Source organism: Phyllobates terribilis, unplaced genomic scaffold, assembly GCF_046119375.1.
Source record: "Phyllobates terribilis strain yellow unplaced genomic scaffold, ASM4611937v1 Scaffold_1__5_contigs__length_1240528914, whole genome shotgun sequence".
In the NCBI taxonomy this organism is placed as follows: Eukaryota; Metazoa; Chordata; class Amphibia; order Anura; family Dendrobatidae; genus Phyllobates; species Phyllobates terribilis.
Window position 1 is genome coordinate 201,710,316 of NW_027362761.1, and position 24,420 is coordinate 201,734,735.

At 45.0% G+C, this 24,420-nt stretch overlaps 1 protein-coding gene across 1 annotated transcript in view; it reads right to left on the reverse strand.

Moving 5' to 3' along the window:
* The window catches only part of LOC141253217 (uncharacterized), a 243,018-nt gene that overhangs the window by 184,908 nt on the left and 33,690 nt on the right, over window positions 1–24,420 (reverse strand). Inside the window, exons 2-3 of the mRNA XM_073670911.1 lie at window positions 5,129–7,361; window positions 4,677–4,791 (exon numbers count right to left, since the gene is read on the reverse strand). Of these exons, the coding sequence (XP_073527012.1) occupies window positions 4,677–4,791; window positions 5,129–7,361 (2,348 nt within the window). The remainder of the gene's footprint in view (window positions 1–4,676; window positions 4,792–5,128; window positions 7,362–24,420) is intronic.

The window sequence follows — 24,420 nt, forward strand, 5'->3', positions numbered from 1 at the left end:
CCTTTCGTATGGTCTTCGAGGACCCTAACTCTGAAGCCCCTGCTGAAGCTTCACTTCCCAATATCCCGGAGCAGCCCCGACGGGTAATGTGTGTGGGTAGCGCAATAGTCCTCCAGCCCAATGAGACTACTGCCCACCCAGAATCCTCACAGGGTGACTACGCTTTCCGGAATACTTCTCTCAACCTCAAGAGGCAGTCCAGACGTGCTAGACTTAGAGGCAAGCCGTCACGCCAGGGTCTGTCCTCCCTGAGACCTCCTGACCCCAACCTTGAAGTCCCTACTGAAGCTTCATCTCCCTGTATCCCGGAGAAACCCCAATGGGTAATGTGCGTGGGTAGTGCACCAGTTCTCCTGGCCGAAGAGACTTCTGCCCATCCAGACTCCACACAGGAGAACTTCCTGCACCCGGCATCAGATGCTTCTTTCTCTTTAACCGGTGTGCATGTCCAAGGATACTCCGAAGCAGAGGTTACTCCTGAGTCTCTACACCCCTCCGACCAGGCGGAGGACCTCCAGTTGTGTTCAGAATCCTTCGGGGTGCCACCTGGTGGTGAATGGACAGAGACTTTCCTATATCCTGGATCTGATACCTCGCTTGCTTCGTCCAGTGAGTCCGACCTAGTGTACTCTGAAGCAGAGGTTACCCGTGAGTCTCTACACCCCTCTGACCAGGCGGAGGACCGCCAGCTGTCTCCAGAACCCTTCGGGGTGCCACCTGGTGGTGAATGGACAGAGACTTTCCTATACTCGGTACCCGATACCTCGCCTGCTTCCTCCAGTGAGTCCGACCTAGTGTACTCTGAAGCAGAGGTTACCCGTGAGTCTCTACACCCCTCTGACCAGGCGGAGGACCGTCAGCTGTCTCCAGAACCCTTCGGGGTGCCACCTGGTGGTGAATGGACAGAGACTTTCCTATACTCGGTACCCGATACCTCGCCTGCTTCCTCCAGTGAGTCCGACCTAGTGTACTCTGAAGCAGTTGTTTTCTCTGAGCCTCTGCACTCTTCTGACCCGGCGGAGGACCTCCAGTTGTTTCCTGAATCCTCCGGGATACCACCAGATAACAAAGAGACAGTGACTTTTCCTCATTATGTACGTGATAACCCGTCTATTTCTTCCTGTGAGCTTGACAAGATGTACCTCGAATCAGAGATTACCCTTAAGTCTCTGTCCCCCTCCAACCCAGTGAACGACTGGCCCTCGAATTCCCTGCGGAAGATTCTGGCAGGCCTGAAGAAGAGGGGGCGTAAGGGGGGAGGTACTGTAACATACCTGGCGGCGTCCTTGCATGGTGGTCCATCTCCCACTGTGCAAGAGGGCGCACTTGATCTCCTGTCCAGAATGTCTCTCTGGCTTCCCTCCATGCTGTCTGTTTGTGTCTGTTTCTGCTGCTTAAGGGCGGCGCCCGATCACTTCCTGCCTTTTGTACCTGCTGTGGGTCACACCCCTTGTGCGTCCTCAGCCTATTGCTGTCTGTCACTTGGTATATAGCTCAGCAGCTCCCTTCTATCCCTGCCTGAGCATAGTGTTTCCTTCAGTGTGTGCTTGCACTCTGAAGGTGCCAGGTCCCGTCTCTTGTCTCCTGCTTTTTGTATCAGTTCCCGTGTCTGAACTGAGTCCTGTATGTCTCCTGCTTTGCGGTATCAGCTCCCGTGTCTGAACTGAGTCCTGTATGTCTCCTGCTTTGCGGTATCAGCTCCCGTGTCTGAACTGACTCCTTTCTGTGTTCTCTTGTCTGTCCTGTCTGAACACGCTCCTAGCCTGTTCCTCTCGCCTTCTAGTGGCCGATTTCCTAGACCCGCTCCTGTGTCTGGTCTGTCCTGTCTGAACACGCTCCTTGCCTGTTCGTTCCGCCTCTCTGGGGGCCGTATTCCCAGACCCGCTCCTGTATCCCTCTGCAGTGTCGGTCTCCTCCGTACACTCAGTTCCAGTCTGAACTCTCTCCTGTCCTTTACCTGTTTTGCCTCTATGTCCGTTCCCTTCCTTTTTCTGCAGAGTCTGAACTCGCACCTAACTCCTGCTTGTTGTCTCTGCAAGTACTGTGTGAGTATCTGACTCTGTCTTTCCCTTCCTGTCTGTTCCGTGTGTACAGAGCCCTGTCCTCCCTGCTCAGCCTTGTCTGCACTCTAGCTGTGCTTGCCTGTAACCCTCTGCCTGTATTGTTCCTGAGTCCCGGTGTGTACTGGGTCCTATCCCGCCTGTGTTCCTACCTGCTAGTGCCTCCCTGTCTGCACTCTAGCTGTGCTTGCCTTTACCCCCCTGCCTGCATACCCGCCTGCCTGCATACCAGTCGTGCCTGCCTATACCCTCCAGTCTGTGTGCCAGCCTACCAGCCTGTTCCTGTATTTCCCTGTGTGGGTCAACAGCCGTGTCCGGGGTCTGTCCTGGAGTAGCACCTGGTCCCTCTGCTCGGTTCCTCCTTGGTGCACTGGCGTCGTATGCCGTCGTGCGACCCTGGTCGGATCGGGTGAATACTTAGTCACGCCCCTCCAGGCATTCACTCTCCGGCACGGTCCAGTGGAATCACTACCAATCACACGCACACGCCGCTTAGCCCGGGCGTGTGCATAACACCTTTCACCGTCTTTATTCAATCCTTTGCAATTTCTTTTCTTCCTGTGGATTGGATCAGTTTGTCCCTTGTGAAGTAACAGACTTTTTCAGGAGTGTATTGTAGTCTTCCCAGACCATCAGAGAAAATGTCCCTCATACACAGCCTCAGCTATCTCAATAATAAACAGTTATGTTCAGTTTATCTATCGATCTCCCTATCTATCTATCTTCCTAATATCATCTGTCTATCACCATCCTCATATCAATTATTTATTTATTTAGCGTTCTGTCATCTTCCTCATGTCTATCTATTTATGTATCATCTTCCTCATGTCTATCTTTCTCGCCCCTGCTTGTTACATCTACCTCATAGCTCCATTTCTCCTCTTGTTCTCACAGTATCGGCCTCCTCACTAAACAGTATGGGGCACTTTTACAAATAAAAGTGCATTGTACATACAAAACTGCAGACTATTTTATTTAATGTTTATTGAAAATACACTTCTATTCTCATGATCTATTGAGTTTTGAATAATACTTTTCTTGAGACAAGCCGTTTAAGGTTCATGCCAGGGCTATATTAGAGATGTGTGTGGAACAAATGATGCCTCTGGGGTACTCTCACCTAGAAGTATTACTTCTAAACAAGAATACAGTGCCTCATACATCTCACAACCGAATTCTGAGTGCCTAAAGGATCATATTATTGCCATGTAAGGACCATAGTATGGACACCATGCTGGGGTTGTCATTTGCACTGACCCTAAAGATGAGCATTGTAATGTACTATATCACTACCATGGTTTTGCAGTCTGCACAGTAAATATTACACCCCCTCCCCTTTATAACATACGCTCATGTTATTTATACTAAGTCGAATATTTGTGCTGCGGTTGTAATAAAGCTAATAATCTAGATCTCGAGTCTGTCCGCAAGCTGGAAATCATGGAGCTATTCTCTTTGAAATTAACTGTGCAGTCTTCTCTGGGTGAATTAGATGCCAGAAAGAAAGTAACCACATAGGCCGCAGGGAACCTTGTACTACTGAATCAAACATTGTTCTGCTGACCTTGCAGCAATGACAAGAGTTCAATAAAATATTAAAGTGTTTTTTATCATTATAATACCCGCCAGTGAGCGCACCCAGCAAGGAAGCTTTGTGCTCAGCTCCTGCATGTAAGCAAAATCCATTTCACTTAAAGAACAGGTACAGTATGAAGAAAATACACTGGCTTCTTATCGGGCATAACCTACTTTCTATGCACTAGATGAGCAAATTAGGATAAATTACACAGCTAATTGAGGAAAAGAATTAAAGTTAAATGAAAAGGGGTGAATGTTCCGGGAATAAAAATCTTGGATACTTTCTTCACCCCAAATTAATCGGCTCTATAAACACCTTCTCATTACTTGCATGAAGGGTTGGCTTAAGAAGTCATCCCTTTATAAATGAAAGCCAACCCAGTGATGGACTAATTGCTGAAGATCTTGCTGTTCAATCCTTTAATTTTCAATTATTACCAAAGGATCCATAACTGCAGGATTGGTCCACCAGAACAAGAGCTTTAAGGATAAAATTACTCCAGTGTTTTTATGATCTATTTAGTCGAGCCAATAATCGATGAGCGAGCATTTGTAGGAAAGATTGTTCCCGACTATTGACCCGTCTGAACAGGCTGCCAATTATTCATTGAAGATTTTTATCCAAGCTTAAAAATAATAGGTAAAGGCAGCGCATTGTCTTGTGTAAACAGGTGAAATGCTGCTAATAACATAATATTCTATGCACACAGAATGATTAAAGATTAGAGATCTGTTCCTTTAGAAAAATTAGTCACCCTGTTGAATTAGGCCAGTAAATGATTGCCAATTGGCATGTACACAGCCAATCGGTGATCATTTAATCGCCTTGATCAGCCCATCTCACGAGGCCTTTATTGTTAGTAAACAAATTCTTAGTTAAGACGAACGTGGAAAGTAGAAAGATGGTAATGAACTAACTCTTTAGATGTTTGTCATTCTGTAGATATTAGTGAAGTCTAGTACTGAAGGTTCCACATTCTGCAAAAATGACACTTCGAAAACCCATGAAAGAGCTACAATATGACAAGATAAGCAAACCTTGGCTTCAGCTCTCCGTGTGTGTATGAGGACCAAGCAATACTGGACTTCTCCCAATACCTCTTAGGACCAGTCAATTTTGATGAAATGTTTGGGGCTTTTTGCAGCTTTCTGTCTAAAATATGTAATAATAGGTATAAATCAACTTTTTAAGAGTAAAATAACTATATTAAGTAAAGTAGAATTTATTGTCTCAGATGTTTTATAGCATTGCATTAACTTTAGAATATAATAAATACAAAAATGCATTACAACTTAGTTATTAACTAAAAGGAGCAATAACTATGGGCACCATACATAGGCAACACCCATGACTATATGCATACATATCAACCATCAGAATAGGCATAAGAAATACACATCTATCTGATCATACATGTTAAAATGCCAGACACCCTCCAATAAAATCATAAAGAAATGTTAAAAGTTATCATTATCAGCAAATTCTTTACCTAGAAGACCCTTGACGTTGGACCCTTCGGTCCTAATAATGTGCTCATTGGATCCTATAAGAGTTCTCTCTTTCATAGCTTCATCGCCAAAATGATGTATCTCAGGTGCCAGAGTCTTCGTTTCACCCCAAGGTTTGGATTGACCACTCGCACGAAGCCTGAAGTCATCCTGAAAAGGCTCATCATCACTTGAAGTTTCACTGGTATATTCACTTTGATAAAAATTGTTCTGCTCTTTTTCTTGACTTCTTAGGGTATCCAGCTGTTTAACATAAAATAAATACTTATCCAGCACACTGCCTTCACTGTCAGAGACCACATCTGAGTTGTCCTCCCAGCACACCGCTCTTCCTAATTCTTTTGCATTTTTCTGTGATATGGAGTTATCAAAACTCCTTTTTTGGTTGTTTATGCTAAAAAAGTCATCCACATCCTTATCATCTGATATATATGGGTTTGATAATTTATAATTTTGGAAAGGATGGACCTCTGCACGGTTTAAAGCTAAGCCACATTCTGAGCACCAGTTAGAGCTAGTGGTATTGGTAAAACTACAAGCTGGGCACTCTTGACATATTTCTCTTGTGCACCCATCAGACAGATCCATGTTGGAGTCAACCTTGTGTGCTGCTGGTTGTCTTCTGTCTGGAATCTTTCCAGATACCAATATATAAGTGTTGTCATCAGAATTTTCACTCTTTTTCACTAAAAATGTTCTGTCTGTTCTTCCACCATCATTGTCACCTGTGTTCTTTAAACCTTTCTCTTTCAGTTCAAGGTCTTCTAGAATAGAGGTAAGTCTTTCTGTATTAAGGCAGGAGTCCGGTGAGCTTGACTCATAGTCTCGATTTATATCATTGTCTTTTAAGGCCACAGCTGATTTAATATCTCTGAAGATATGTGTATTATAAAGCTGATGGTTGGGCCTAGTTCCAAATAGATCTTCTCCCGAGTCAGCAAAGTCCTTCATTTTGAGATTATCCCTTTCACCACTGTACTTCACCAGTAAGGGCTCAAAAAAATTGTCTTCATATTCTTCATGGTCTCTTTGAAATAAATTAGGCTTAGGGCCAGCCAAAAAAGGATCTAGTTGTGCTTGTTTACTTTTTAACTTGGGTTTAGCCAAACTTCTAGGGCTTTTTAGAGATACTCTAACTTCATCACCAAGACCAGGGAGTTTTTTGCTGTCACAGTAACCCAACCTCAGATGCTTATCAGTAATTCTAGTGCTTCCAATGGAATCAAGAGAAGAATCTTCAGTCATGTTTTTCATCAATGTATCACCAGTGGCAGATGTCAACTCTCCTCCGTTGCATTTGTCAAGGAATTTTTTAGCCCATGTCATTACATGATGAAGTTTTTCTGTTTCTGGTACAGACAAATCTTCTAAAAGGTCTTGATCCAAGTCAGTGACAAAGCTACTCCTTAAAAGACTCCTGTGAGTAGAGAGCACATCAAATTCATCTAAATCTGGCTTAATTTGACTATGAGGTATATGTTTGTCATTCTTGACTTGATAAAGTGTAGACATTGGCCCATGGTATGAAGGGGAGCCGTTTATCTCAACTTCCTTGTGAGATGATTGAAATATAGGGTCTATAAATGACACTTTACCATCATCCTTCTCCAACATAGCTTGTGGATCCTGTTGTATAGGTATATCTTTCTTGTGTTTCGTAGTCACTGGTTGCAGGTTAAGATGGACAGAAGGAACTGGCGGATTTGATATTTTGGGTTGTAAACTATTAGGAATGGATTTGTTTGGTGTTTTACGATATTTAGTACGTTCCTTTCCTTCCATTTCTGTTATTGGTAAGGGTTGAGTGTGATTAGCAGGAATATTTGTAAGTTCTTCTTTTCCTGGATTTCCATGCACATCTTGAGGAAAAGTTGGCGCTGGAGGTTTTTTTTCTTCGGTACCTTGTAAAGATGTTTCTCCAATGACAGACATTGCTTTAAATTCAGCACTCATTTTTTCGGGCACATCGGAATATGCAATCACATGACTAGAAGATGGCACTGAGAGGCGTCTACGCGGCGTTGCAGTCCTGAAGCTTTGCCCTGCATCTTGTGATGCTTCTGTCTTCAATAAAGGATTTTGAGAACTTTTCCCACAGAAATAATTTAGCCTTTTAGCCCGTAGAAAGTTTAGATTACTTGTACGTGGAGTTTCTATTACATTATTCTTAGGCTTTGAGGGTGATTGAGTTGAATTACGAGGTGACGGCTCCATCTGTAAGAAAATAAAGGTATGTCAATAACAGACAATATAAAAAATCATTCCCTGTATCAATGAAAGTCATTTTAAAATCTATTATTTTTGTATCTGTGAATCAGGAGATAAAGGAGGTTAAAGGTATTTTTCTGGTTGTAGGCAACTAAAGCCTGCTCATTCTACAACCACAATTTCAAAAAAGTTGTGATGCTGTGTAAAAAAAGACACCAAAAATGCACTGATTTGGAAATCTCTCATAGCCATATTCTATCTACAACAGAACAAAGAACACAGATCAGATGGTGAAAGCTAGACATTTTCCATTTCATTTGAAAAAAGCTAACTCATTTAGAAATAGATGGCAGCAACACATCTCAAAAACGTTGGGACAGCACTATGACTACCATTGTGTAGCATCCCACCTCCTTTTAGCAACAGTCTGTACAAGTGTTATGAATGAGCCCTAACACACGCACGGGGATGAACAAACCAGGGGAGACGTTAAACCTGCACACCACAGGTTCCTTTACAGACTAGGCAAATCTCTAACTTGTCCCTGATGGGTACCTACCTGACCGCGGAGGTTGGCATCCTAAAATTACACAATGGCATCCTCACTCAACGTCAGCTGACCCTGAGTGTCCTTAACTGCACCCTCAACTATACACAGAGTGTAACCCAAAACTACAACAACAGAACGTAGTGCACTCACACAGAGGGTGAGACACAGGGCTAAGGACAAGTTCATACAGTCATACATGAAAGACGGAAGAAAAAGAAAGGAACCCAAAAAGACCTTCTGTACACTTGGAAGCCCCCAGACCCTAAATGTAACAAAATGAGAAGAGTGCTGGGAAGGGGAACACGTAAACAAACCGCAGGAGAAGCAATAGAGAAAACCTGAGCAAGATAATCCTTCACTGAGCAGCTGGGACTCCAAACATCCATCTAACTTGGAATATAGCCAGCAAAAGACTGCATGTACCAGAAGAGTATAAATAGCCCCTCCCAAGATGTGAGAGGACAAACTGAATGAGGAAGTGAAAACACCTGCATAAAAGCAACACAACAAAGCAAGGCAAAGCAAAGACAAGAGCATTATCAGTAGTTGGACAATACAGGCTGTGGTCCAACAGAGATAGAAAATGACCACACAGCCAGAGGTCACCGGATTGAGACCCTGAGTCGAGACATGACAACAAATCTGGGAAAAGAGAAGACCAATTGCTGGAGTTTTGGGAGAGGAAAATTGTTCCATTCTTGTCTGCTGTGGAATTCCAGCTGCAGCACAATCCTGGGTCTTCTCTGATGGATTTTTCATTTCATAAAGCGACAAATGTTTTCAATTGATGAAAGGTCTGGACCGCAGGTGGCCAGTTCATCACCCAAACTCTTTTTATGTGAAGCCATGCTGATGTGATGGATGCATTGAATGGTTTAGAATTGTCTTGCTAAAATATGAATGGTCTTACCTGAAATAGACATTGTCTGGATGGAGCAAACATTGTCTGGATGGGAACATAGGTTGTTCTAAAACCTTTCTTTAATATAAGCTGACCATAATAATTAATAATAATAATAATTTTTACTTATATAGCGCCAACATATTCCGCAGCACTTTACAATTAAGCGGGGACATGTACAGACAATAAATTCAATACAAGGTAAGACAGTTTAAACAGTTACATTAGGAGGTCCCTGCTCACAAGCTTACAATCTACAAGGAAATGGGGGCACGCAATAGGTGAAAAGTGCTTGTTCTTTCAGGTCTGGCAATTATAATAATTAGGGATTTTCATATAAAGCTGCATGATCCTGTCATCACCCTATATGTTTAACTGCACTAATCAAGTATCGAGTGCAGTTATCGTGCGCATGGAGGGTGTAGAGACAGATGAACAGTAGGGAGCAGATTCTGAATAATATTTAGGAGGGAACAGGGGAACGTTAGTTTACTGGGTATTTGAGGTGGTAGGCTTGTTTAAAGAGATGGGTTTTTAAAGCGCGCTTGGAGACATGGGGGCAAGGCATCAATCGGATCGTCTGGGGTAGTGCATTCCAGAGAACTGGCGCAGCACGAGAGAAGTCTTGGAGACGGAGGCGCGAGGTTCGGATTATGGGGGATGTTAGTCTTAGGTCATTTGTGGAACGGAGGGCACGTGTAGGGCGATAGACAGAAATGAGAGAGGAGATATAAGGTGGTGCAGAACTCTGGAGAGCTTTATGGGTGAGAGTGATGAGTTTATATTGGACCCTGTAGCGAATGGGTAATCAGTGTAATGACTGGCACAAGATGGAAGCATCGGTGAAGCATCTGGACAGAAATACGACCTTGGCTGCTGCATTCAGGACGGATTGGAGAGGAGAAAGTTTGGTAAGAAGGAGACCGATCAGAAGAGAGTTGCAGTAGTCCAGACGAGAGTGAATAAGAGCGACAGTAAGAGTTTTAGTAGTTTCAAAAGTGAGAAAAGATTGGATTCTGGAGATGTTTTTAAGATGCAGGTGACAAGAGCGAGTGAGTGATCGGATATAGGGAGTAAAGGAAAAGTTAGTGTTGAATATGACCGCAAGGCAGCGGGGGTGCTGCTTGGGAGTTATGGTTGAACCCTCCAAGGAAATTTCGATATTAGTTAGAGTTAGGTTAGTAGAGGAGAGAAACACTAAGAGAAGTTCAGTTTTGGAGAGATTCAGTTTAAGATAGAGGGAGAACATGATGTTAGAGACAGCAGACAAACAATCCTTGGTATTTTGTATTAGGGTAGGGGTGATGTCAGGGGAATAAGTGTATAATTTGGTGTCGTCAGCATAGAGATGATACTGGAACCCAAATCTGCTGATTGTTTTTCCAATAGGGGCAGTGTATAGAGAAGTGTTTCTCAACTCCCGTCCTCAGGACCCCACAACAGATAATGTTTTCAGGATCTCCTTAGTATTGCACAGGTGAGAGAACTTCCATCACCTGTGCAATACTAAGGAAATCCTGAAAACATGGCCTGTTGGGGGGGTCCTGAGGACTGGAGTTGAGAAACACTGGTATAGAGAAAAGAGAAGGGGGCCTAGGACTGAGCCCTGCGGGACCCCGATAGTGAGGGGACGAGGAGAAGAAGAGGAGCTGGCAAAAGATACAGTGAAGGAGCGGTCAGAGAGGTAGGAGGAGAACCAGGAGAGAACGGTTTCCTTGAGGCCTATAGAGCGAAGCATAGTGAGGAGGAGCTGGTGATTCACAGTGTCAAATGCTGCAGAGAGATCCAGGAGAATCAGCAGGAAGCAGTGACCTTTGGATTTGGCTGTTAGTAGATCATTAGAGACTTTAGTGAGGGCAGTTTCAGTGGAGAATGAAGAGCAGAAACCAGATTGTAGAGGGTCGAGAAGAGCGTTATCTGAGAGATAGAGGATTAGACGGGAGTGGACCAAGCGTTCCAGGAGTTTAGAGATGAAAGGAAGATTAGAGACAGGTCTGTAGTTAGCAGTGCAGTTCTGGTCCAGGGATGACTTTTTAAGCAAAGGGGTTATGACGGCATGTTTAAATGAGCAGGGAAAGATACCTGAAGAAAGAGAGAGGTTAAATAATTTAGTCAGGTGAGTGGTGACCACCGGTGAGAGAGACTGCAGGAGATGTGAGGGTATGGGGTGACTGTTGCAGGTAGTAGGCCGAGAAGAAGTGAGGAGCTGGGTAACTTCTTCTTCTGTAACAGGCTCAAAGATGGCAAGTGAGCTTGAAGTGTGGCAGGGAATGGGATCCAGGCACTGAGGAGATTGGGCTGAGATGTCCTGGTGGATGTGGTTGATTTTTTCTAGGAAATAAGTGGCCAGATCCTCACCGCTGAGGTTGGTGATGGGGGCCTGTGCTTTAGGTTTCAGGAGGGAGTTTAAGGTTTCAAAAAGTCGCTTTGGATTGTTGGACAGTGAAGTGATTAGGGTGGTGAAGTAGGATTGTTTGGCCAGATGAAGGGCAGAATTATAGGTTTTGGGCATGAAGTTACAGTGGATGAAATTCTCTGCTAAAAGAGATTTTCTCCACTGACGCTCGCAACCCCTTGAGCAACGCTGAAGAAAACGTGTTTGCATCGTGTGCCAGGGCTGCTGTTGTCTGTGTCGGGTCTTTCTACGTGTTGAAGGTGCTGCTTCATCTAGGGCACTCTGGCAGTCCCATAGACAATGAATAGCACAGAGGCCAATCAGGCACACCCCAGCTCCATTCAGAACAGAGAAGCAGAGCACTGTTATCAGGGTTCCAGAGCCCCAATCTTGGGATCATTGTTGGACACCACGCAATCAGCATGTTATCATTTATCCTTTAGATAAGGATAACTTGAGTTAAACCATTAAGTCTAGGACATTTTATGACTCTTCTACCCCTAGACCATTTTTCTAGACACTTTGAAAAACTACCCAGGAAGGAGTAATAAGTGTCTAAAAGACATAATGGGTTACAATTCACCATGTTCACCAAATTTTTGGCATAATTTATGGCAGTAGTTTTGTAAAGTTTGTCTAGTAAACCTCCCCCATCTTTCATATAAAATAAATAACAACGTTACATAATTGAGCATTTTACAAGGAATATTACAAACACCTATGGCATTAACCCTGACCATTTGGTACAGCAATCATCTGTCTATGTCTGGCCCAATGAGGGCCATATCACTCTTGATCTCCAAATAGTTGGCTTCAATATTCCCACCAATAACAAAACAAAAATAACCCTTTATATGCAAGTTTCTTATTTCATAAGATCGTCTGTTGTACAATTTGACATACTGAGCTCTCGGTATTTATAGCCTAGTGCCTTCTCTAAATAAGAACATTGAAGCTTTAGGACAATCATGGGTGCCTTTTCATATTAGGACCCCAAAGTTCAGTGTATATAAGGTGCAAAGTTCCTAGTGTGAACGCTAGCATCCATCCTACCTGATAGGTTTCAGTGGCTGTCCAGGACTTAGATATTGATGGCAGGAGAGGTCATCATCAGTGTCAGATCTTAAATACAAACACTATGCAATAGCACTGTTCAACTAATGAATACATGAATTCCACAATTGCTACACATCTGCCAGCACAGTGGCTCAGTGGTTAGCACTGTTGCTTTGCAGAGCTGGGATCCTGGGTTCAAAGGACAACATCTGCAAAGAGTTTGTATGTTCTCCCTGTGTTTGTGTGGGTTTCCGCCGGGTACACTGGTTTCTTCCTACACTGACAGCTGACTGGCACAGCTAGAGATGCGGGGACCAATTTCAGTGGTCCCCACTTTCTGATTGCTTTGATCGGTCAGTCAATCACCGTCGTTAGCTCAGTGATTACACCAATAAATACACATATTTATGTAAATAAAAAAATAAACAAAAAAAGTACACATATTTGGTATTGCCGCATTCAGAACCACCCAATCTATCAAGCTGTCAAGCTAGTTAACCCCTACAGTGAACACCTTAAAAAAAAATAATAAAAACCGTGGCAAAAAAACTATGTTTTTTCATCATACTGCTAGAAAAAAAAATTAAATAAAACACGATCAAAAAGACGAATATAAATAAAAATAGTATCTCTGAAAATGTCATCTTGTCTCGCAAACAAGCCATCATACAACTCCATCAGTGGAAAAATAAAAAAGCTATAGCTCTCAGAATACAGCGATGTAAAAACAATATTTTTTCTATAAAATTGCTTTTATTGTATAGAAGTGACAAAACATAAAAAAAATGATATAAATGTGGAATCGCTGTAATCGTACTGAAACAAAGAATTTAAAAAAAAAAAAAAAAAAACAATCTCTGAGTTGATGGTTTTTATTCATTCTGCCTCCCAAAAATCAGAATAGAAAGCGATAAAAAAATATCATGGCACCAATAAAAACTCCAACTCATCAAGCAAAAAACAAGCCCTCACATGACTGTCAGCAGAAATATAGAAAAACTATAGCTCTCAAAATATGGCGATGCAAAAACTTGTTTTTGTAATAAAAAGGGTTTTTTAGTGTGTGATAGTAGCAAAACCTAAAAACCCGATATAAATCTGGTATCGCTGTAATCGCACCGACCTGAAAAATAAAGCCATCTACATCTAATTACTCATACCTCACAAGGATCGCAAAAAAACAAAAAATAAATAAAACCAATTCTTCACCTGCTGTTGATTTGTTCATTCTGCCATCCAAAGTAAGGCTCGGTGCACATTTATCTTGCGCTCTACGATGAGTGCTTACAGAAGGGTTTCCATGTAAATCTCAGACTGAACCCCCGGCGGAAGATTCCCTATAATGAGTCAGATGAAGACACTGTGGACACTGTCTGGCCTATGAATGGCCGTACTCATCTTTTAAGGCATACATAAAAGTGCGGGCGGCCACAGTTTTGTGCACCTCTTAAAAGCCAGATACAGCCAAAAAGAATCGACATAGAGTAACTCTGCTGCCTCATTATTGAATGAATTCCTCGGGGTTTCATCCAAATCATGTTTTTTATAGATTTAGATGGAAACTCCGATGTAAGTGCTTAGCGTAGAGCACAGGATAAATGTGAATTAATCCAAAATGTTCTGTACCCCAAAATGTCACCAATAAAAGCTTCTACTCAACCCACAAAAAACAAGACCCCACTCAGGCCCATCATCTGTTAACAGAAATATAGGGAGTGTGTCCACATTACTGGTAGCACAAATTATCTGTAAAAGTGATGTGCCTCCCACCAAAAGAAATCCAGCTAAATATGCGCTCCTAAATCCAAATGCTTCTTCCTCCTGAGCCCCAGTGTGCCTAAACTCCAGTTACTGTCCATGTGCTTGGCATTACTGTAGTGAGGAGATCCCGTTTAATTTACGGGGTGTGTGTTTCCAGAAGCATGAGCTGCGCACAATGTATTGGGCACTACAAAGTACGGGCACTGCAATGGCATATTTGCATTTTAACTCAGCATCATCCATTGCTGCTTGTTTTTGGAAAACACCCATGGAGTCAAAATCATCACTACACCCGTAGATGAATTCCCAGAGGGGTTTCATTTCCAAAATGGGGTCAATTGAGGGAGGTTTCAGCTTCTCTGGCACTTAGGGGCTCTATATATGGAGTCCGTAAACTATTTGATGAAAATTTGTTCTTCCAGAATCAACTAGAGCTCCGTCCCTCACAAGTCTCATCATGTGGCCAAACAGTACTGTACAGCCACATATGGGGTATTGCCACGTTCACGAGAAATTGTGTATCAAACTATGTGGTCATTGTTACCAATTTCCTCTTGTGAAAATGTAAAATCTGGGGCTAAAACAACATTACAGTGGAAAAATCTTTTTTTTTTCTTCACCGTTCAATGGTATAACATTTTGTGAAACACATGTGGTGTCATTATACTCACTGTACCCCTAGATGATTTCATTAAAAGGTGTAAGTTTGTAAAATGGGGTCACTTATTGGGGGTCCTGCTGTCCTGCCACCTCAGAGTCTCTGCCAATGTGACATGGCACCCACAAACCATTCCAGGCAAATCTGCACTCTGATATGGCGCTCCTTCCCTTCTGAGCTTTGCACTGTGCCTAAAAAGTATGTCACGGCACAGTTGCAGGATATCCCAGGGCTAGAGGCTCCTTCCCTATCCTTAAAGCTAGGGGAGCCCTAGCTATCTCTGCTTCCTGAATTACTTCTGATGGTGAAGACGCAGAAACCACATGCCTTGCAAAGCTCATAAATCAGCCCTTATCTGTCCCCTCCTCCATCCAGGGAAGTGGGGACTTGTAGTGTATAAAAATACACAAACCAGACTAACAAGGGAAGACGTACAGGGATGAAAGAAAATACCAATTAAACAAATATGTACTCACAAACAACAGAGTGGAACACCGGGAAATACAGAAAAGAGAAACCAAATAGGAGAGGCTGAGGATATGCACACAGACAAATCAAGAAGCAACAGTCTTAAGAGCAAAACTCCAAACACCTCCTCAAACAACCAACACCTCCAACTCCAGATCCAGGCAGTATGAAACTAACGGTGGCAATCCCTGATTGTCAGAAGCCAGTATATATAGCAGAGGGCAGTGGCCAACACTGAACAGCTAAGACCATCAAAGCAGGAAAGCTCTAGGAGCTCTCAACGGAACATATTAACTCCTGCACTGCTAGCAGAAACCTGCACTGTTTAATATAATGGTGAAGCGCTTCTAATCAGAGCAGGAGTGTGTGAAATCAGACACCGCAGTCTTTCGGCCCCTCTCTTTCGCTGTAAACCCTTGACAAAGTATTTTTTGACCACATATGGAGTATTGCCGCACTCAGGAGACATTGCATTACAAATTTTGGGGCCCATTTTCTCCTATTAGCCCTTTTGAAAATTACAATTTGGGGGCTAAACAACATTTTAGTGGAAAAAAATGTAACATTACATTTTCACAGCTAATGTTCTACAATTCTGTGAAATACCTGTGGGTTTAAAATGCTCACTACACCCCTAGAAGAATTCTTTGAGAGGTGCAGTTTCCAAAATGGGTTGTCCTGTGGGGATTACTACTTGGCGGTTCTCCAAATGCGACATGGCGTCCACAATCTATTCCAGACAATTTTGCACTCCAAAAAGAGTTTCTGACCACATATGGACTATCCCTGTACTCAGGAAAAATTGCACAACAAATTATGAGTTCTATTTCCTCCTGTTACCTTTGTGAAAATGAAAAATTTGGGGCTAAAACAACAACATTTTTTGGGAAAAAAACTTAATTTTTACTTTTCACGATCCAATGTTTTAACATTCCATGCAACAACTGTGAGCTCAAGATGCTCACCTCTAGATAAATTCTTTAAGGGGTGTAGTTTCCAAACTAGAGTCACTTGTGGGGTTTTTTCACTGTTTAGGCACATCATGGGCTCTCCAAACGAGACATGGCGTTCGTTATCTATTGCAGACAATTTTGCACTCCAAAAGTCAAATGGTGCTCCTTCCCTTCCGAGTAGTGATGAGCGAGCACTAAATTGCTCTGGTACTCGTTGCTCGGGTCGATCAAATTGGAATACTCGGGTGCTCGACCCGAGCAACGAGCCCAATGTAAGTCTATGGGAAACTCGAGCATTTTTCAGGCGGCTCCCCCCGGCGGTCTGCAGAGGGCCTAAATATTGCCCAAATCGATGGGAACAGTGCTCAAATGACATGGGAACAGCATGGGAAAGACCCCTGGAAGCATTTCTGACTCCCAGGTCACTGCTGTCATCAACGTTGCCAGAGTATTACGCCACTTTTACGGACTCACAATAAAACATACAAAACCAAAATGGATTTTCCAGGGAAATATAGTAAGGAACATCCTTTCCAGGGTAATGACTTGTCTATAAGGCAAAATAAATAACCAAAACAAAAAGTACTCCTCCACACCTTGGGCTATGTTCACACGTAGCATTTTTGATGATTTTTTTCACTTTTGCATTGCTTTCAACCGTGACAAATGCATTCAATGGGAAATGTCATTTTAACATTTTACAACCTTATCTGGCCATGTGGTGTGTGACACATCATCAGACACATGCATACAGTGCTGAAAATACATGGGAACAGGATGGGGAAGACCTCTGGAAGCATTTCTGACTCCCAAGTCACTGCTTAAAAGTGTGCTCATCATAAGTGATCCTTGGCGCATGCGAAGATGCCTCCCGCCATGCACCTGTCGTTGCAGACTTGCAACAATCACCGTCCATATCCTTGTCCCAGTGCAGCGTTCAGTAGTCCCTACCCCATTCTTTGGAATGCAAGTGCAAGTATGCAGCCAGCCACCCACCCACCCGCAGGCTGCAATACTATACTGCCAATTTTTTGACAGCTGCTTGCACTTGAAATGTGGCCTTTTAGGCTCGTGGAGGCGGAAGCTTTTCATAACCTCATGCCGGCGGCGGCCGGGTGTCCAAACTCGGCCCCAAGCCGCCACTGTTTCTCCCGGCGTAATTTCCGTCTTCCACAAGCACGGGTCCCACAACATTACCCGTGCCCTCCCCAGTGCACTTACTGGGAAGGACCGCCTAACCACAAACACGTGGACAGGTGAATGTGGACGGTACAGAGCCAGTCCACAGCTTTTTTTGCTGAGTTGTATTTCACCACAGCCATATTCTTTAGCTTGGTGAAAGGACTAGGGAAACCATATCTACCCAGCTGTCATTTCTCCCAGGAAGTCCTCTAAAGCTGCTTTCACTTGAAATGTGGCCTTTTAGGCTCGTGGAGGCGGAAGCTTTTCATAGCCTCATGCCGGCGGCGGCCGGGTGTCCATACTTGGTCCCCAGCCGCCACTATTTTTCCCAGTATCGTCTCCGCCTTCCACAAGCACGGGTCCCACAATATTACCCGTGCCCTCCCCAGTGCACTTACTGGGAAGGACCGCCTAACCACAAACACGTGGACAGGTGAATATGGCCAGGGATGGTACGGAGCCAGTCCACAGCTTTTTTTGCTGAGAGTTGTATTTAGCTCGGTGAAAGAACTGGCATAGAGGGAAACCGTATCTACCCTGGGTGTCATTTCTCTCAGGAAGTACTCTAATGCAGCTTGTTGCAGAAGCAATGGCAGCCCGTCCAACATCAACTCGCACTTGTCGGTGGTGCTTTGACACACACACATCTTTCTTTGCGCATTTAATTTCATGAATACAGAGTTGGACAATGGCCTGATCTGCAATGCGGTTTAAGAAATAACATGCATAAGCATGTCCGATCCACATTAAAAAAGCAGCCATAGAGTGTCCAGGAACCTTCCCTCACACTTTTCTTAGCCAGGGCTGCTTCTCGGCAGGGTTGGACGGGCCCACCAGAGAACCGGAGACTCCTCCGTTGGGCCCTGGCTTCTCCTTCAGGAGAGTTCATAGTGCCGAGGTGAGGCCATGATGATGATAGAGGCCACCATCTGCTTAGTTTTCCGTTACTTGGAATGCAAGCGCAAGTATGCAGCCAGCCACCCACCCACAGGCCGCAACACTAAACTGCCAGATTTCTGGGCAGCTGCTTGCACTTGAAATGTGGCCTTTTAGGCTCATGTAGGCGGAAGCTTTTTACAACCTCATGCCGGCGACAGCCGGGTGTCCATACTCGGTCCCCAGCAGCCACTGTTTCTCCCGGTGTCGTTTCAGCCTTCCACAAGCACGGGTCCCACAACATTACCCATGCCCTCCCCAGTGCACTTACTGGGAAGAACCGCCTAACCACAAACACGTGGACAGGTGAATGTGGCCAGGGACAGTATGGAGCCAGTCCACAGCTTCTTTTGCTGAGTTGTATTTCACCACAGCCATATTCTTTAGCTTGGTGAAAGGACTTGGGAAACCATATCTACCCAGCTGTCATTTCTCCCAGGAAGTCCTATAAAGCAGCTTTCACTTGAAATATGGCCTTTTAGGCTCGTGGAGGCAGAACCTTTTCATAACCTCATGCCGACGGCGGATGGGTGTCCATACTCGGTCCCCAGCCGCCATTATTTTTCCCAGTATCGTCTCCGCCTTCCACAAGCACGGGTCAGACAACATTACCCGTGCCCTCCGCAGTAGACTTACTGGGAAGGACTGCCTACCCACAAACACGTGGACAGGTGAATGTGGCCAGGGACGGTACGGAGCCAGTCTACAGCTTTTTTTGATGAGAATTGTATTTATCTCAGTGAAAGGACTGGCATAGAGGGAAACCGTATCTACTCTGGGTGTCATTTCTCCGTCACCAGGTTCCGCCCATTGTCACACATGACCATGCCTGACTGTATGTTCAGCGGTGAGAGACACAGATCAGGCTGCTGTGTTACAGTTTTCAACAACTCTGCAGCGCTGAGCTATTTGTCAATTAATCATTAAGCATGTTATCTTCAGCACAGCCTGTTGCTGCTTGGCCAAGGCAGTGCTGCAGTGCTGTCAGCTTGTGACTGATGTGGTCATTTCGGAGATGGAGGAGGAGGTGCAGGAGCTGAACAATGTGATTACATTGAGGTTAAATTGGTGACGCTGTTTTTATACTAAAGAAAGATCCTATTGTTTTGGTTTTTTTACGTTATTTTTTAAGACAAATGCATTCACCGGGAAATGTCAACATTTTACAACCTTATCTGGCAATGTGGTGTGTGACACATCATCAGACAAATCCTGTTTTATTTATGATGGAGGGACTCTGAAAGTCATAAAGCCTATTTTTATAGGGCCATCAGCCAGCGCTTACTATTCTTAAAAGGCCAGCAGTCGGCCCTCGCTATGTTAGAGAGCCATCAGCCGGCTATGCTTTGTTGTTCCCATTATTAACAAGTGGGTCTCCTATACTGTTATTGCGTATCCAGTGACTGCAAGGGCTGCCAAAAATTTGGACGCAACCCAATACCCCTTTGAAGAGACATAGAGGAGGGTCTCAGTAAAAAAAATGTTCCCATTATAAAGGAGCGGGTCTTCTATAGTGGTAATGCCCATGCTGTGACTGCAAGGGCTGCCAAAATTTGGGAAAACCCCCACTAAGAATTTAAAGACACATAGAGCAGGGCCACAGTAATGACAAATTCCCATTAGAAAGGAGAGAGTCTGCTATACAGTTATAGGGTATGCAGTGAGTCCAAAGGCTGACCAATTTTAGGAAAAACCCCACTAAGAATTTAAAGACATATAGAGCAGGGCCACAGTAACGACAAATTCCCATTAGAAAGGAGAGAGTCGGCTATACAGTTATAGGATATGCAGTGAGTCCAAAGGCTGACCAATTTTAGGAAAAACCCCACTAAGAATTTAAAGACACACAGAGCAGGGCCATAGTAACAAGTGCGACATATTCCCATTAGAAAGGAGAGGGTCTGCTATACTGTTATAGGGTATGCAGTGAGTCCAACGGCTGAACAATTTTAGGAAAAGCCCCACTAAGAATTTAAAGACACATAGAGCAGGGCCACAGTAATGACAAATTCCCATTAGAAAGGAGAGAGTCTGCTATACAGTTATAGGGTATGCAGTGAGTCCAACGGCTGACCAATTTTAGGAAAAACCCCACTAAGAATTTAAAGACATATAGAGCAGGGCCACAGTAACGACAAATTCCCATTAGAAAGGAGAGAGTCGGCTATACAGTTATAGGATATGCAGTGAGTCCAAAGGCTGACCAATTTTAGGAAAAACCCCACTAAGAATTTAAAGACACACAGAGCAGGGCCATAGTAACAAGTGCGACATATTCCCATTAGAAAGGAGAGGGTCTGCTATACTGTTATAGGGTATGCAGTGAGTCCAACGGCTGAACAATTTTAGGAAAAGCCCCACTAAGAATTTAAAGACACATAGAGCAGGGCCACAGTAATGACAAATTCCCATTAGAAAGGAGAGAGTCTGCTATACAGTTATAGGGTATGCAGTGAGTCCAACGGCTGACCAATTTTAGGAAAAACCCCACTAAGAATTTAAAGACAAATTCCCATTAGAAAGGAGAGAGTCTCCCACAGTGTTGGCCTATGCAGTGGCTGCCAAAAATTTGGAGGCACTTCAATGCCCCTTGGAAGAGAGGTGGAGGAGGGCCCCATAAAAAAATGTTCCCATTAGAAAGGAGCGGGCCTCCTATACTTGTAATGCCCATGCACTAAGTGTATGGGCTGATAAACATTTACCCCTGGGGGGTATACATGAACATACTGTATAAAAAAAATTTTTTTACGGGCATCATAAACACCCTTTAAAAAAATGATGTGAGTGTTGCATCACGGACCACGGTCACCCTGGTGATATGGTGGTGGGTGGAGGATGAGGAGATGGAGGAGGACAAGAGCAAATAGCCAAAATCAGGAAGCGTATACCAATGTCTGGGTGTGAAAAGGTGCATGGGAATACACCTCCCAAGAAAAGACACTGGATTTGAGTTTATGTTACGCTGCTATCATTCAGTGGTGTTGAGAAGTCTGGCCCAATCCAGCCCTTGTTCATTTTTATAAGAGTCAGCCTGTCAGTATTTTCAGTTGACAGGCAGATGCGCTTATCAGTTATAATACCACCAGCGGCACTAAAAACCCGCTCTGATAAAACGCTAGCGGCAGGGCAGGCCAGGACCTCCAAGGCATAGAGAGCCAGTTCATTCCACGTATCCAGCTTGCATACCCAATAACTATAAGGCACAGAGGAATCACGGAGGATGTTGGTACGGTCGGCAAGGTACTCCCTCAGAATCTTCCAAAACTTTGCACTCCTTGTGAGAGTACCCCGCGCCTCAGGGCCTGTGCAATGAGAGGGTCTGAGAAAACTCTCCCAGAACTTTGACAGTGTTCCCCTGCCTCTGCTGGATTGGAGTTGTGTCTCTCTCACCTGTACTCCTTGGTTGTCCAACGAAGTGTGCCCTCTGCCGCCAGTGTTTTCAGATGGAAATTTTTTTAATAGTTCCGCAACAAGGGCCTTCTGGTACAGCCCCATTTTTGTAGACCTGTCCGCCTCAGGAATAAGAGATATAAAGTTCTCCTTGTAGCATCGGTCTAGAAGTGTCACCAACCAGTAATGACTGTCACCCAAAATGTTGAGAACGCGAGGGTCATGGGAAAGGCAGCGTAACATAAACTCAGCCATGCGTGCCAGACTACTAACAGGCAAGACTTCCGTGTCCTCACCAAGAGGATGACTGACCATGCTCTCCTCCTCCTCTCTGTCCTCTGGCTATCCATGCTGAACAGACGTTATGACAGCTGTGCAGGTAGTACCGTCTATAGTGCATGAAACTAGCTCCTATCCTTCCTCCTCCTCCTCCTCCTCTTCCTCATTGTCACCCAATCCACGTTGGGATGAGATGAGGCTTGGCTGTGTGTAATCACCCTGTATTGTTCCTTGCTCCATCTCATCATGCTCCGCCTGCAATGCATCCTCTTTGATTGTGAGCAGAGAGCGTTTCAGAAGACAGAGAAGCGGGATGGTGACGCTAATTATGGCGTCATCGCCGCTCACCATCTTGGTGGAGTCCTCAAAGTTTTGGAGGATGGTCCATATGTCTGACATCCATGTCCACTCCTGAGGTCTTAAGTGTGGAGTCTGAACTGAATACCGACGGCCTTGTTGATGCTGGTACTCAACAACTGCCCTCTTCTGCTCACAAATCCTTCCCAACATCTGCAGTGTAGAGTTCCAATGCATGGGGACATCACACACCAGTCTGTGAGCCGGAAGCTGCAAACGCTGCTGAAACACGGCAAGGGCAGCGGAAGCTGTAGCTGACTTTCTAAAATGGGCACACAGGCGGCGTACTTTAATTAGCAGATCCGGCAGCTCCGGGTAGGATTTGAAAAACAGCTGAATCACAAGGTTAAGCACATGGGCCAGGCATTGTACGTGTGTGAGTTCGCCTCACCTCAGAGCCGACACCAGGTTCCGGCCATTGTCACAAACGACCATGCCTGGCTGTAGGTTCAGCGGTGTGAGCCACAGATCTGCCTGCTCTTTCAGAGCTGTCCACAACTCTTCAGCATTGTGCGGTTTGTCACCTAAGCACCTTAGCTTCAGCACAGCCTGTGAGGGGCATAGACTGTGGGGGCAACCCTGACTGACCTAGGGCCCGCAATTCTTGGCGTCGGGAGGACGTGTTCCGTCCCAAGGTCCGACTGGGTCCCGGCTTCCACTATGTTAACCCAGTGTGCCGTCAGCGAGATGTACCGTCCCTGCCCACAAGCACTTGTCCACGTGTCCGTGGTTAGGTGGACTTTCCCTGTAACTGCGTTGTTGAGGGCCGGGCTAATGTTTTGGGACACGTGCTTGTGTAATGCAGGGACGGCACACCGGGAGAAATAGTGGCGGCTGGGGACCGAGTACCGAGGGACGGCCGCCGCCATCAGGTTGCGGAATGCTTCCGTCTCCACAAGCCTAAAAGGCAACATTTCGAGCGCAAGCAGTCATGAAATGTGAGAATTTAGTAGTGTGGCCTCTGGGGCGTTGGCTGAAAATTTGCACTTGCGTACCAAGGACTGGGGTATGGACAACTGAACGCTGCGCTGGGACAAGGGCATGGACGTGCTTCCTGATGCTGCTACTTGAGAGTGCGCAACGACAGGTGCAGGGCAGGAGGCATCTTCGCATGCACCATGGACAGGGGATTGGCTTGCATGCACAACAGCGGAAGAAGCAATGGTGCCACCTGCAGACACTGTTCCTGGACCCTGGGGTTCAGCCCACAAAGTCGGTGCTTTGCTGCCATGTGCCTGATCATGCTGGTTGTGGTCAGGCTGGTCGTTTTTCCACCCCTGCTGATGCTGGCCTGGCAGGTGGTGCAAATGGCCTTTTTGGGGTTATCGGCAGAGTCTTTAAAAAACAACCAGACTCGGGAAGACCTAACAGTTGTACTGGCAACTTCCTTCATGTTGGTGTTACGGGGAATGGTTGCCTGCCTTCTGTCTGCGGCCACCACACTGCTTCTTCCTGCCTGTTGGAGTGCTCTGCCTCCCTCCCCCTGTGTGCTGCTGTCCTCGCTCTGCATGTCCTCCTGCCAGGTTGGGTCAGTTACTATATCATCCACCACCTCGTTTTCCACTTCCGCACCCTGGTCCTCCTCCTGACTTTCTGGCAATTGTGTCTCATCATCGTCCACCTCTTGTGACACTTTCCCACCGTCGCCTTCGTGTGACTGTGGCTGCTCAAATATTTGGGCATCGCTATCTCCTCTTGCCCCGCTTCAAGTGGCCCGGGCGAGAGGCCCGAATCTATAAATGGAAAAGTGAACAGCTCTTCAGAGAGTCCAAGAGTGGGATCAGTTGTCTCTGGGCACTCAGCATGGTGGGAGGAAGGAGAATCAGGGTGAGGAATATGCGGTCCAGACTCAAGGCTACTGAGACTTGTCCGTGTGGAAGACAGGGTGGTGGCTAAGTGACTGGAAGCATTATCCGCTATCCAACCAACAATCTTTTGACACTGCTCTGGGTTCAATAGTTGCGTGCTGCGGTCCCCTAGAGATTGGGACAGGAAGGTCAGGCGAGAATATGTGGGTGTTTGTTGTGTTACAATTTCAGCTTGCCCATGGCCTTGTCCTCAGCCTCTGCATGCACCATTACCATCACGTTCAGTTCCCCTTCCCTTGCCACGTGCCTTGCCCATTTTAAATGGAGGACAATATCTTCCACGCTCACTACAAATGACTGAGTTTGGAGCG